At 41.9% G+C, this 15,419-nt stretch overlaps 1 protein-coding gene across 1 annotated transcript; it reads right to left on the reverse strand.

Moving 5' to 3' along the window:
• Positions 1-3,367: 3,367 nt before the first annotated feature.
• On the reverse strand, positions 3,368-4,843 carry LOC18015364 (pentatricopeptide repeat-containing protein At5g18475). The gene is made up of 2 exons (XM_006397400.2): positions 4,790-4,843; positions 3,368-4,117 (listed from the first exon to the last, which is right to left on the reverse strand). The coding sequence occupies exons 1-2, from the start codon at positions 4,841-4,843 to the stop codon at positions 3,368-3,370; spliced, it is 804 nt and encodes a 267-aa protein (XP_006397463.2).
• Positions 4,844-15,419: the final 10,576 nt, after the last annotated feature.

Genomic DNA, 15,419 nt, shown 5'->3' on the forward strand with positions numbered 1-15,419 from the left:
AGAGTGTAAAAGTCAATATGAAATTAATATAATATATTTTTAAAAATATTTTGCTTGCGGTAAAGTATAAAAAATCAATGAATACCGGAAATTTAATAGAATTAGAAAATTTCTCCCAACAACAATATTCGATTAACAGTACATCATTTAAATTAAATATTTTTGTAAAAAAAAATATTTTTGGAACGTTAATTTATATATATAAATTAAAAATTCATTTTTGAATAGATGGTGATTTTCAACCAAAATCAAACGATAGCACTATCCAAAAAAAAGGTTGGAATTGTGAGTATTTCTATTGCTAGTCATAATATCATAAGTGTTTTTTTATATAAAAAATATTAAAACTAATAATGTTAAAAATTTAAAAGAAACAGAGGAACACCAGGAAAAAAGGAACTAAATAATAACTTAATTCCATGTCCCGATATGAATGATTGGATTTGGTCATTAGAAAGTACTGAAACCAGATGCAATTAGTAAACAACCATTGTTCTCAATTTGTTGCAAACAAGATCGTGTTTGGAGATTTTAATATTTCATATCATGATAGTGTTTTTAAAAATTTGTCATTGTAAAAGTATAACTATCAACGATTGAGTTCTATCGATAAAAGTGATCATGTTGATTATAATTTTTTTAAGTTCTTCTCAATGTCAATTGTATAATTGTCTTTTATATGGATGTATATGTTGAGTTATACATTGTTACATTAATTGTAAACTATGAACTCAAATATAAATGTATTTTAATTGATTTGTATGGCTTCGTTCGTCTTTGTATCTTTATATTTTTAAAAATTATATCTATTTATTTTTTATAATAGTAGGTATTTTTTTTTCAAAAAATTGAATATTTACATCTAAGTGTTATCACCTTTTGTTATATGTATGCTAACTTCTAAATATTTAAAATAATTAAAATTTAACCTACCTTATTTCCCTGCAATTTCGCGGGGGGCTCGAGACCTAGTTGCTCCAACGGAAGTTAGTCATCTGACCTTAGGGTGTATGTGGCAATTTGATCATGACACGTGCCATTATGGGGAGAAAACACTTACAGTTTCTTGTTTGAAATTTGCAAGATAATCCTACTTCTGACGCCAGAACTGTGTTCTCTTCTGCTGAATGCAAGCTACGTTAAGGTTTAATCTCTAACCACGAAAGCGGCTAACTCACATCAAAACCGAGTTTAAAGAGTCAAGATTTATGCTGGATCTGCTTCCTTCCTCAACCAAATCCACTACCGCCGATCATGCATTTCCACAGGCGTTTTCGAATCTTCTCCACGAGTTTACAGACATTTTTCCAGGTAATCGGCCTTTAAGTTTACCTCCTTTATAGGACATACAACATCAAATTGGCCTTGTACTGGGGGCTATATTACCAAATCATCCTAATTACCACATGAGTCCTCAAGAACACGAAGAATTACTTCACCAAGTGGAAAGTTTACTCGCCAAAGGAGACATTCAGGAAAGTTTGAGCCCTTGTGCTGTCCCTGCTTTGTCAAGTTCTATAAAGATGGATCGTGATGAATGTGTGTACGCAGTCGTGCTATTAACAAAATCACCATCCGTTTCCATTTTCCTATCCTATGTCTAGATGATTTACTTGATCAGTGATGTGTCGTGTGGTGAGGGTGTCAAGTTTTATCCTAAATGAAATTAATAGCCGCAGTGCACAGCTGATCGATTGTAGTACTTAGGGATTGAATTCACAGGGAAGGAGGATATTTCCTGCAAAAGCCTTCGAAAGAAATATAAAGTAAGGAAATCTAGAACAAGGCGATTTTTGTAAGGGTTTTGGTGGTGTCTTTAAAACGTAAAAACTAATATTAACGAGAAACTACAAAAATTAAAATGACCTAATAACTAAACTTAATAAAATCGACTAAAAACGAGAAAAACGGCTAACCTAATTGTTTAAATAAAAATCGACTAAGAGAATGAAAATGATGAACTAAAGCTTGAAATAAAATCTGTGAAAATCAATAGAAAAGAGGGGTTGGGTTTCAGGGAAATTCTCTCCGGGGTATGAATGATTCAAAACATTGCTAAAGAGTATATTTAATAAGATCATAGCTAAAACTTTTCGAACTCGAGTCACGGACGTATGAATAGGCCACTGTTGTGATCATAGACAACTATGTCTCTCAACCTTGACCTGTAGGTTTCCACTCTGGCCATAGAAGAGAAAAGATGCAATATGTTTAAGACTCCTCAGCATTCACAAATCGCCCATAGGTAGGTTTCCACTCCTATGTTTGTTTTGCTCTCCCAATCTATATCTGACACCAGATGAATACTTTCGTATCACCAAGGATCTGAATCAGATTGTAGTTTATGACGCTACTCCCATGCATTAAAAGTACATTCAGAAGAAAAATTTCTAGGACTCGGCTTCAATAGCTCATGGAACCCTCATCGAACACATTTATCCCCATTGAAAATCCCTTTCACCCAACAATAAAACTACTCAGACATAATGAACAAAATCAAAAACATAGTATTAAAAAGTTGAGCAATAATCAAAATTGAAGAAGAAAGAAAAAGGGTTCAAGAGATAGATCTCTATCTCCCTAAAAGCAAAAATATGAAAAATCTAAAAAGTATTCTAAAACAATAAGAAAATAAGATGGCATATGAATTAGGGTTCCTAAAACATGTATTTATAGTGCTCAATACATTTCTGGGCGTCACTTAGGGTTTCTCCAAATGAGAGAATCATTTTGGGCTTCAGAAATGGGCCTTCTAACTCGGAGATGGCTGGCCACGGTCGGAAGGCACGTGGCGACGGTGAATGGATGCTTGGCTGCGGTCTTGTTGCCTATGACCGTGGTGAAATGACTGTTGGCCGCGGGATGAAATGCTTGCTGGCTGGTTTACGGGACATCTTGCTCTTCGCGTTTGATTGAACCGTTGGATTGTCAAGCTGTAAAGTGTGGTGGAAAGCTGATAGTTCCATCTTTGAGATCTCCAAATTTGAGCTGGATCAGAGGTGAGAAGGCCTTCAATCGGGGGTGAACTTCTGACAGTTTGACTCTGAGCTGAAAATCTGGCCTTCTATCCATTTTGTTAAGTTTTTCCCTAAGTTTTCTGAAAAGAGTCTTAGAACTAAAAATACTAGAAAAACATAATAAAAGTACTTGAAAGCGATAAAATACATAGAAAAAGTATTTCCAAACGATCCACAAAAGTGGTCAAAATACGGTGTTATCAACTCCCCCAGACTTAAACCTTTGTTTGTCCCCAAACAAATCTTAGAGACATAAACTCCTAAACTAGGACCATAGATTGTGCATCAATCCACAACTTAGTCTAGAAAATTCTCACCAAGGCACAAAAGATACTTGTCCACTTTTTCTGTCATGCAAACCCATTCATTAGAGCCGAGTAATTGAACATGTTGAGGTTGCATCCATTCTTCTTCATGAATTCTATAATCATCTTGGCTTTTTGAACTTGCCTTGCACGACATACCCCGTTAATCATAACGTTGAAAGTCATGGGATCCGGCGAAATCCCTTCTTTCGAGATCATATCTTCGAACAATGCCATGGCTTTTTTCGACCTCGAGTGTGCAAACAGACATTCCATTAGCGTTGAGTAAGTGATCAAATTGGGATACGAGATTTCAGATCTTTTCATCTCCTCCACAACTCGAAATGCAGAGTCGACATCACCGTTCTTGCAGTGGTGCTTCACTAGAATGTTGAACGTGCAAGTATTTGGGTGCAATCCAAGATGATTTTTAGCATACAAGAGGAGCTCCCTCGCCAACTCGACCTCCCATGAATCGATAAGTAGGTTGAGACAAGTAGTTATGGCATTAAGAGAAAGCTTCATACGAGCAATCACTTGGATCAAGTTAAACATCTCCATGACTTTATCATGCAAATCGAACCTGGAGTAATGTCTCATTAGGTTGAGGAACACACCTTCCTGGAACCTGCAAGTCTCATACTTCATCTGGTTAAGAATCGCATCAACGGCTTGAAACTTCTTGTGCCTTACGAGATTATCCAAAAGAAAAGAGTATGTAGCACTGTTGTTGTAACATCCCAAACCCAGCCCAATTAGAGGAGGCCCAGCAAATTCAGGCCCACTCCAGAAACCCTAATATAAATAGGGAATTAGGAGTTAATGAGCCTCATTTTGCCTCTAATTATCCTAGCCCCCAAAGAAAAGAAAGTGAGAGAGAGAAGGAGAAGCTGCACGCCGCCGCCGAGGAGAAGAGCCGCCGCCGCCGGAGAAGCTTGCCGCCGCCGCCCCTTGCTGAGAGAAGAAGGAGCACTCGCCTGCCTCCACCTTCTCAGAAGCTGCTTGATTCTTTTGCCTCTTCTAGTTCTCCTTAATCTCAGAGGATTAGATCTAGGTCTTTCTTCTTATCCATTTATCTTCATCTAGTGTGTTGAGTCTAGATCTAGTGGGACAGGTCTGTCTTCTTGTGCATCTAGGCAGATCCATATATATATATATAAAACTAATAAGATCTAGGATCTCATTAGAGGAAGAACCAGCATGATTGATTCATAACCCTGATGATTAGTTAGTGATTGGTAGAAGTCCTAAAGGTCATAGTCTGTTTCTGGTATAGCGATGTGCCGAATGCAGGCTTGTTTGCTGGGTTATGTGCCGTCTGTGTGACCGTGGCAATAATCCATTCATCCGGTGGAGTGATGACCCACGGGGCTGTCCATGTGGCATGCCAGGATTGGATTGTCTGTGTGATAGGGTCTCTGTCTGTGTGACAGGGTGTCTGTCTGTGTGACAGGGTGGGATGTCGACCTGTGTCCGAGTGACAAGGTGGTTTGGCCTATTGAGGGGCGGGATCGGAGACATCGCTGCTTGTTAGTTGCTTGTGCACTTGTAGAGTGCTTGTTTGGTTTCATTAGATTTATTCTTAATATGTTGGTGGAAATAAATGAACAAGGCGGGAGGCTGGTTTGGTTCTCGCTGAGTAATTCTCCCAAATTACTCATCCCTCTCTCTCTAAATTCTGATGTGCAGGTGATTGTGATTGTGATTGTGATGATGTCTGGGAGGAACTAGACAAGTAGTTCTAGTGTGGTGTGCCTCCAGAAATGGAGGAAGTTTTATTGTTTTTAAGAACTATTTCACATTTTTTTTTAAGACAATGTTTCTATTTTCTTTCGGATTTAATAAGTTATTTCCTTTCTATTGTAAAACTTGGATTTAAATTTGGATTTGAATAAAGAACAACTGGTTATTTGAAATTTATTTAGTTTAGGTTAGTTAATATTCCGGTTTATTCTGGTTTCCTTCGGAACCAGGAATCGGGGTGTTACAATTTGGTATCAGAGCATGGTTCGAACTAGGTGTTAAGGGAGCTGAGTCTAGAATAATGGGAATGAGATTCAGATTTCAAAAGGAAAATGGTTTAAAAAGTTTTTTAAAAGTTTTCAAGTTTTCAAAGTTCAAATATTTTCCAAATGTTTTCAAAGAAAGAAAACCACCACCTAGATAAGCCTCTCTAGTTTTTGTTGTTCTTTTCTTTTGTAGGAAGTTAGTATTTACGGGACCGGGCTAACTTATCTGTCTCCATGTCTTGTCAGATGCCCCCGAGGGCAAAGAATGCGCGCAAAACCCAAGCTCGTCGTTCAGGTGGTGCTGATGAGTTCACGGACACATCAGGAAGTGTTGCCCCAGTGACTCAGCAGACTGTGCCTCCAGCTCCAGTGGATCAGCAGGGAGAGAACCTTACGAGAGGTGTGCCTGTTCAAGTGCCTCCAGCACCAGAAGCAGCTCATGCTGCAGTCTTGGAGGAGTTGCGCCGTTATCGGGAGACGTATGGCGACTTGAACCCTGGAGTGGGAGTGAATGCTCAGCAGGAGCAGCAGCAGCATCAGCAGCAGCAGCATGTGCAGCCGCCAGTGTTTGAGCCGCCGCCTGTGGTAGTGCCGCCTGTGTTTGTTCAGCAGCAGTATGTGCCTCCACCGTCTCCTGCGCCTGTCAATGTGTTTGGGCTGACCTATTATCAGGCCATGAAACATTTGAAGGATATGGGAATGGATGCCTTTGGCGGGAGGTCTAACCCAGTGTCTGCGGATAACTGGAGGAAGAGGTTGGAAAAGAATTTTGAAGCCATGAGATGTCCGGAGGGTTACCAGAAGGATCTAGCTGTTCAGTACCTGAAGGAAGAGGCGCTGATATGGTGGGATGGTGTGGTCGAAGCGACTCAGGGTCGTTATGAGTTGACCTACCGGGATTTTCAGGAAGCTTTTGCTACAGAGTATTTTCCACCTGAAGCCTTAGATCGGATGGAGAGTGCTTTTGAGGACCTGCGTCAGGAGAACCGTACTGTGAGGGAGTACAAGGAGGAGTTCAATCGGTTGAGGAGGTTCTCCAGGAAGCAGTTCACGCAGGCAGATTTGGTTCGTCAGTTTATGAAGGGCTTGAAGTTGGAGCTGAGGAGCAGGTGTTCTCTTAGGAGATATGCCACCCTGGTGGAGCTTGTGGAGACAGCTGCCATCCAAGAGACTTCGCTTCAGGAGCTGAGGAGAGTCAGGCAGGTTCAGTCTCGTCCAAACCGTGCTCAGGAAGGGCCAAAGAGGACTTGGGACACTATGGCAGCTCCAGGGGCAGCTGTAATGTGTCAGAGGTGTGGAAGGAAGCACCCAGGAAGGTGTGGCGCCCACAAATGTTATGGCTATGGTAGTATTGGCCACCATGAGAGGAATTGCACAGTCGTAGGAACTAACCGGTGCTACCGTTGTGGGAAGAGTGGCCATCAGATGAGGGATTTCCCGGAGAATGCGAATCCTCAGCAAGGAGTGGGAGCATTGCCAGGACCACCAGCTAAGAGGCAAGCTGTGGAACCCCGTGTTTTCGCCATCGGAGATCCCGAGAAGGAGCAGCAACGATCGCTGGTTAGTAATGTTTTGTGAGATTCTATATTTTTGCTTGTGAATATGAATGTAGAATGGAAATGCATGCCTAGATATAAGTAATCATGTAGGATCGGTCTCAGTAGGGGGCGCGATTGCATATACCTTGTTCGACACCGGTGCCACACATAGCTTTGTGAGCCCGAGGTTGACCAAGTGTTGGACCTTCTCTGGAAAGTTCACCCCCAGGTTGAAAGCAGTGGAAACTGCTGGAAGTGAGCAGGTGGAGACCATTGGAATCCATGAAGAGGTGCCTATCTTGTTGGAAGGAGCAGATTTTCCTTGGACTCTAGTGGAAATGAATTTGGGCCACTATGATGTTATCCTTGGAATGGACTGGCTGAAGCATTATGAAGTTGTCCTGAATTGCCGGAAGTCGAGGGCCTATGTTCCGCATCAAGGAGGTTGGATTGTCTTTCAAAGAGTAAAGACCGACACAAGAGTGCCAGTCATTTCGATGATTCATGCCGAGAATCTTATAGAGGAAGGATGTGAACCTTTCTTGGCGACAGTCTCTATGGTAGGAGGGGGAGTGATATGATCATGGCCAGCAATAAAGAAATTGGTCTTGCACCAGAGCCTGAACCAGAGCTTGGACCAGTGGATGAGCTAGAGAATGAGGCATTGTTTGATCCAGATGGTACTAAGACCCGAGTTAATGCCGAGAAGCTCAAGGGAACAAATGGAGGAATACTTGTTCAAAACTATATTCGGCCAAGACACTTGGACCAAGAGGAAGAAGAGGTGTTTACAACTACTCTGGTTGTAAAAGAATCCCAAGAAGATCAACAAATGGCTAAGTGTCCCAGTTGTACTCTTTTTCCCTTACCTTTGGTTTTGTCCCAATGGGTTTTCCAAAGGAAGGTTTTTAAGGAGGCAATGGTGATCACTTCTCTTCAAGCCCAGTTTGTTGATTCAAGACTTATGCCCAGCCAGAAGAACAATCAAATTTCGTCCAAAGGAAGCCTAAAGGTCATGGCAAGTGGAGATGAAGAGTTATTCAACCTTAGTCATTATTTCTAGTCTTTGCACTTTAATGCTTTGAGAATTTCGTGCCTTGCTTTGTTTTTGGCACTTTTATTTCTTTATAAACTCATGTAAGATCCCAGAAATAATCATCCTGGATTGGATCACCAAAAATTAATCATTCTTTTTTTATCAAAAACTCTTTCTCTTATCAAAACTGTGAGAAACTTCTCTTTGTCTTTTGAGAGTGATTTGTTGTCTTGTGCAACATCTTTATCATTTCTCATCTATCTCAGAGAGTGACTCGTTGCTTTGTGCAACATCTTTATCCTCTCTTATCTCTCTTTTGTGATCGATTCGTTGCTTAGCAACATCTTTATCAATTTATATCTCAGAACAGAAGTCTATTCCGCACCTTCTGTTTCTATTTTAGCTCTCTCTCAAGCCTCTTTGTGCCGATCTTTGGGAGGATCACATCAGTTGGTATCAGAGCACACATAGAAGCTTGGATCTGTTTGCAGAGTGGTCTTTTCAAATTCGGATCTGTCTTTTAGATCAATTGCTAGGTCATGGATGATCATCAAGATGAAAACAGAAGCAGCAATGATAACAACAAACTTCTGATGGAAGCATTGGCGGCTCGGTTGGAGCAGATGATGAAAACTCAAGTAGAAGAGATACATCAACGGATTCATCAACTACAAGGAGAGCCTAATCCAAGGAGAATTCAAGAAGGAAATGCAAATGGAGTGCCAGTCCAGCAGAGACAGCCTAGAAACGATGTTGGTGATGATATTTCTTCACAAGGCAGTCCAAGACGTGGGAGAGGAGCAAGAGAACGTGTTGATGATGACATGAGGGGCATGAAATTGAAAGTTCCTCCTTTTCATGGCAAGAATGATCCAGACGCTTACCTGGAATGGGAGAAGAAGGTCGAGATGATCTATGATTGTCAAGAGTATTCAGATCTCAAGATGGTGAAGCTAGCTGCTACAGAGTTTTATGGCTATGCTATAAACTGGGGGATCAGATCACAACAAGCCGCAAACGCAATAGGGATCCGCCTGTTGATACTTGGGATGAGTTAAAAGCACTCATGAGGAAACGCTTTGTCCCTAGTCACTATCACCGGGAGCTACACCAGAGACTTAGGCGCTTGACTCAAGGGAACAGCAGTGTAGAAGATTATTTCCAAGAAATGGAATCTCTGATGATCAAGGCTGGTATTGAAGAAGATCAAGAAGCAACCATCGCTAGGTTTTTGAGTGGGCTAAACCGAGAAGTTCAAGACAGAGTGGAGATGCAAAGCTATGCTGATCTAGAGGAGATATATCACAAAGCTATTTTGGTTGAACAACAGCTTAAGCGGAGAGGATCTAGATCAACTTTTGGAGTTAGTTCATCTACGGCTAAACCAAGCTTTGCTAAAGAAGAAAAACCAAGTGCTGAGTTTGTGGTGTCTACTAAATCAGTCCCTGCTAAACCAGAATTCAAGGTCAAAACCGAAGCATCAACTACTAGAGCTCGTGAGATAGTCTGCTTCAAGTGTCAAGGAAGAGGACACATTGCTAGTGAATGTCCAAACAAGAGAGTTCTGGTTCTCTTAGAAAATGGAGAGTACGAATCAGCAAATGAAAAAGAGATATCTGAATCAGTAGAAGAGCAAGAAGAGTATGCTGCTACAGGAGATCTTTTGATGATGAAAAAGATACTAAACGTGCAATCTAAGGCAGATGAGGAAGCACAAAGACAGAACCTGTTTCACACAAGATGTCATGTCCAAGGCAAGGTGTGCAATCTCATCATCGATGGAGGAAGCTGCACCAATGTAGCAAGCGAATACATGGTTAATAAGCTTGGCTTGACTGTGAAGAAGCACCCCAAGCCGTACAATCTGCATTGGCTCAATGATAAAGGTGCAATGCGAGTGAACAACCAAGTAACGGTTTCTCTAACCCTTGGAAAGTATGAGGACAAAGTTTTGTGTGATGTTCTACCTATGGAAGCAAGTCACATCCTGTTGGGAAGGCCATGGCAGTATGATAGACGAGTGACTCATGATGGCTCAACCAACAAGTATTCTTTTGAGTTCAAAGGCAGGAAGCACACTCTTGTTCCAATGACACCCTTCGAGATTTATCAAGATGAAAAGCGGAAAGGGAAAAAGGCTGAGGACAACATCCACAAGCGAAACAACTTCCTTGCTAAATCTGGTAATGTCCAAAGAACTCTAATCTCTCCATCACTTGGTCATAAGCCTGTTTACAAAGAAATTCTTTTGAGTTATGATGCACCGGAGCTGCCGAGTGGAAGATCTCTTGTTATACAGGACTATGAGGACCATCTTCTCAAACCCGATGAGCCTTTGGAAGAGAGTGGGTGGAACAGGATTCAGTTTGGGCAAATCGATTGCATCTTTCCTTTGAGAAACCCATCTGAAGGTCTTATCTTCACTAAAAAGAGTCTTGCACTCAAGGAGCTTCGACATAAACAAGACACTACTGCAAAAGTTAGTCCTGATTTGAGGACAAATCCTTTTCAACTGGGGGAGGATGATATGATCATGGCCAGCATTAAAGAAATGGGTCTTGCACCAGAGCCTGAACCAGAGCTTGTACCAGTGGATGAGCTAGAGAATGAGGCATTGTTTGATCCAGATGGTACTAAGACCCGAGTTAATGCCGAGAAGCTCAAGGGAACAAATGGAGGAATACTTGTTCAAAACTATATTCGGCCAAGACACTTGGACCAGGAGGAAGAAGAGGTGTTTACAACTACTCTGGTTGTAAAAGAATCCCAAGAAGATCAACAAATGGCTAAGTGTCCCAGTTGTACTCTTTTTCCTTTACCTTTGGTTTTGTCCCAATGGGTTTTCCAAAGGAAGGTTTTTAAGGAGGCAATGGTGATCACTTCTCTTCAAGCCCAGTTTGTTGATTCAAGACTTATGCCCAGCCAGAAGAACAATCAAATTTCGTCCAAAGGAAGCCTAAAGGTCATGGCAAGTGGAGATGAAGAGTTATTCAACCTTAGTCATTATTTCTAGTCTTTGCACTTTAATGCTTTGAGAATTTCGTGCCTTGCTTTGTTTTTGGCACTTTTATTTCTTTATAAACTCATGTAAGATCCCAGAAATAATCATCCTGGATTGGATCACCAAAAATTAATCAAACTCTTTTTATCAAAAACTCTTTCTCTTATCAAAACTGTGAGAAACTTCTCTTTGTCTTTTGAGAGTGATTCGTTGTCTTGTGCAACATCTTTATCATTTCTCATCTATCTCAGAGAGTGACTCGTTGCTTTGTGCAACATCTTTATCCTCTCTTTTCTCTCTTTTGTGATCGATTCGTTGCTTAGCAACATCTTTATCAATTTATATCTCAGAACAGAAGTCTATTCCGCACCTTCTGTTTCTATTTTATCTCTCTCTCAAGCCTCTTTGTGCCGATCTTTGGGAGGATCACATCAGGGAGCATCTAAGAACCTTGAGGAGATACCAGTGGTGAATGAATACGCGAACGTATTCCAACCATTGACTGGACCCCCCGCCAAGATGAGGAGTTGACTTCACTATCGAATTAGAACTAGGAACAGCCCCTGTTTCGAAGGTTCCATATCGATTGGTACCAGCAGAGATGGCTGAGCTAAAAAAGCAGTTGGAGGACTTGACGGATAAAGGATTTATTCGGCCAAGCAGCTCGCCATGGGGAGCGCCCGTGCTATTTGTAAAGAAGAAAGATGGAAGCTTTCGACTTTGCATTGATTATAGAGGGCTGAATAAGGTGACCATCAATAATAAGTATCCCTTGCCAAGAATTGATGAGTTATTGGACCAGTTAGAAGGAGCTTCATGGTTTTCTAAGATTGATTTGGCGTCAGGCTATCACCAGATTCGGATAGCAGAGGAGGATATTAGTAAGACAACATTCCGAACTCGATATGGTCATTATGAGTTTGTGGTAATGCCGTTTGGATTGACTAATGCGCCTGCATCTTTCATGAAGTTGATGAATGATATTTTTCGAGAGCACTTGGATAAGTGTGTGATTGTTTTTATTGATGATATCCTGGTCTATTCAAGGTCGGAGAGAGAGAGCATGAATGGCATCTAGGAATGATTCTGCAGAAGTTAAGGGATCAGCAGCTTTTTGCGAAGCTAAGCAAGTGTAGCTTTTGGCAGAGGAAGATGGGATTCCTTCGGCATATCGTCTCAGAAGAAGGAGTAGCGGTGGATCCTGAGAAGATCACTGTAGTGACAGAGTGGCCTGTACCTAAAAATGTTACTGAGGTCCGTAGCTTTTTGGGTCTGGCTGGATATTATCGCAAATTTGTGCCTAATTTCTCCAGTATTGCCAAACCCCTCACCAGCTTGATGGTGAAGAATGTTAAGTTTGAGTGGACGGATAAGAGATCTCGGAGTTTTGAGAAGTTGAAGCAGAAACTCACAGAGACTCCGATATTGGTACTTCCAAGGTCAGGAATACCATATGATGTATACACCGATGCCTCTGGATCTGGGCTTGGATGTGTGCTTATGCAGGAGAAGAAGGTCGTAGCCTATGCATCTAGACAGCTTCGGAAGCATGAAGTGAATTACCCGACTCATGATTTGGAGTTAGCAGCAGTAGTCTTTGCTCTTAAGATTTGGCGTGCTTACCTGTATGGGGAGAAGGTGCACATATATACTGATCATCAGAGTTTGAAGCATGTGTTCACTCAGGATGATTTGAACCTAAGGCAGAGAAAGTGGATAGAGTTGTTGGCTGATTATGATCTGGAAATTTCCTATCATCCTGAAAAAGCCAATCAAGTGGCATATACTTTGAGTAGGAGGAGAAATGTGGTTTCTGAGGCTAAGGAAACGCAGGAGCTGATAGTGACTTTGGGGAATTTGAGTTTGTGTGTCGCTGAAGTAGAGGATGATCCGTAGGATTGAAAGCATTGGACAATGCAGACCTGCTAATGAGAATTCGTCAGGAGCAAGCACATGATTTGTCCCTTAAGGAGATTTTTGAAAAGCAAGTGGTTGGGTACCACAAAGCAGACAATGGGACATACATGTATAGGAATCGAGTCTGTGTTCCCATGAATGATGAGCTAAGGAGGGAAATGTAAAGTCAGGCTCATCAGTCGAAGTTTTCTATTCATCCAGAGAACACCAAGATGTATCGGGATCTGAAACGCTACTACCATTGGTCTGGTATGAAGCGTGATATTTCTGCTTGGATATCTCAGTGTTCTACATGTCAGCAAGTGAAAGCAGTGCAGATGGCACCAAGTGGACTTCTCCAGAACTTGCCATTACCAGAATGGAAATGGGATATGGTAACTATGGATTTTATGACGGGATTGCCCAGGACACTAAGTAAGAAGAATGCGATTTGGGTAATCGTAGACCGCCATACTAAGTCAGCTCACTTCTTGCCAATTAAAAAGACGGATGGAGCGGATTGCGCAGAAGTATATTGATGTTATTGTGAGGTTGCATGGAGTTCTAGTGAGCATAGTTTCGGATCGGGATCCAAAGTTAACAGCTAGTTTCTGGCAAGCTTTCCAGAAAGTATTGGGAACAAAGATTCATCTCAGCACAGCATACCACCCTCAGACAGATGGCCAATCGGAGAGGACGATTAGGACCCTGGAGGATCTGTTGAGAGCGTGTGTCCTAGATTGGGAAGGAAGTTGGGAGAAGCATTTGCCTTTGGCGGAATTTGCTTATAATAACAGTTATCATGGTAGCATTGGAATGGCACCATATGAGGCTCTATATGGTCGGCCTTGTCGCACACCTTTGTGTTGGACAGAAGTAGAAGAAATGAGAGTGCTAGAGCCAGAACTTCTTGAGGAGGCGTCTAAGCAAGTGGAAATGCTTAAGACAAGGTTGAAAGAAGCTCATGATCGCCAGAAGAGTTATGCAGATCAGCGAAGGCAAGAATTGTCTTTTGAGGTTTGTGATATGGTGTATCTGAAGTTGAGGACCTTCAGAGGAAATGATAAGCATCGGAAGATGAAGAAGCTTAAGCCTAGGTACATGGGACCGTACCCTATCCTGGAAAGGATAGGAGAAGTGGCTTACCGCTTGGAGTTGCCCAAAGAGTTAGCTGAGTTCCATGTTGTGTTTCAAATCTCTCTCCTGAGGAAAGTTGTGAAGGAGCCAAAGCTCATTTTGCCCCAGCCGCCAGCAGATGTAAGGAAGGACTTCTCAGCAGCATATCAGCATGTGGCAGTGTTGGAATTTCGAGAAAAGGAGATGAATGGTAAGAGGAAGCCAGTGGTTAAGGTATGTTGGGAAAGGGATGGAATCCGCGAGGAAACCTAGGAAGTAGAGCAGGAAATGCGGAAGGAATTCCCGGATCTCTTTAAGGACAAGGGAGAAACCGGAGGAGTGGAAGAGAATTCGGAGACGAATTCTATGGAAGTAGGGGAGAGCTATAACATCCCAAACCCAGCCCAATTAGAGGATGCCTAGCAAATTCAGGCCCACTCCAGAAACCCTAATATAAATAGAGAATTAGGAGTTAATGAGCCTCATTTTGCCTCTAATTAACCTAGCCCCCAAAGAAAAGAAAGTGAGAGAGAAGGAGAAGGTGCACGCCGCCGCCGAGGAGGAGAGCCGCCGCCGCCGCCGCTTGCCGAGAGAAGAAGGAGCACTCGCCTGCCTCCACCTTCTCAGAAGCTGCTTGATTCTTTTGCCTCTTCTAGTTCTCCTTAATCTCAGATCTGCTTTTAGGCCAATGTGAGGATTAGATCTAGATCTTTCTTCTTATCCATTTATCTTCTTCTGATGTGTTGAGTTTAGATCTGGTGGGACAGGTCTGTCTTCTTGTGCATCTAGGCAGATCCATATATATATATATAAAACTAATAAGATCTAAGATCTCATTAGAGGAAGAACCAGCATGATTGATTGATAACCCTGTTGGTTAGTTAGTGATTGGTAGAAGTCCTAAAAGTCATAGTCTGTTTCTGGTATAGCGATGTGCCGAATGCAGGCTTGTTTGCTGGGTTATGTGCCGTCTGTGTGACCGTGGCAATAATCCATTCATCCGGTGGAGTGATGACCCACAGGGCTGTCCATGTGGCATGCTGGGATTGGATTGTCTGTGTGACAGGGTCTCTGTCTGTGTGACAGGGTGTCTGTCTGTGTGACAGGGTGTCTGTCTGTGTGACAGGGTGAGATGTCGATCTGTGTCTGAGTGACAAGGTGGTTTGGCCTATTGAGGGGCGGGATCGGAGACATCGCTGCTTGTTAGTTGCTTGTGCACTTGTAGAGTGCTTGTTTGGTTTTATTAGATTTATTCTTAATATGTTGGTGGAAATAAATGAATAAGGCGGGAGCCTGGTTTAGTTCTCACTGAGTAATTCTCCCAAATTACTCACCCTTCTCTCTCTAAATTCCGATGTGCAGGTGATTGTGATTGTGATTGTGATGATGTATGGGAGGAACTAGACGAGTAGTTCTAGTGTAGTGTGCCTCCAGAAATGGAGGAAGTTTTATTGTTTTTAAGAATTATTTCACATTTCTTTTTAAGATAATGTTTCTATTT

This window comes from Eutrema salsugineum, unplaced genomic scaffold (genome assembly GCF_000478725.1).
Source record: "Eutrema salsugineum unplaced genomic scaffold, Eutsalg1_0 scaffold_23, whole genome shotgun sequence".
In the NCBI taxonomy this organism is placed as follows: Eukaryota; Viridiplantae; Streptophyta; class Magnoliopsida; order Brassicales; family Brassicaceae; genus Eutrema; species Eutrema salsugineum.

Coding starts and splice junctions, on each gene's coding strand:
- LOC18015364 (XM_006397400.2), bottom strand. CDS start 4,843: ATGTCTCCGATCCCGCCCCTCAATAGGCCAAACCACCTTGTCACTCGG. Junction 4,118..4,789: donor ACCTTGTCACTCGGACACAG/GTCGACATCCCA, acceptor TATTTATATTAG/GGTTTCTGGAGTGGGCCTGA.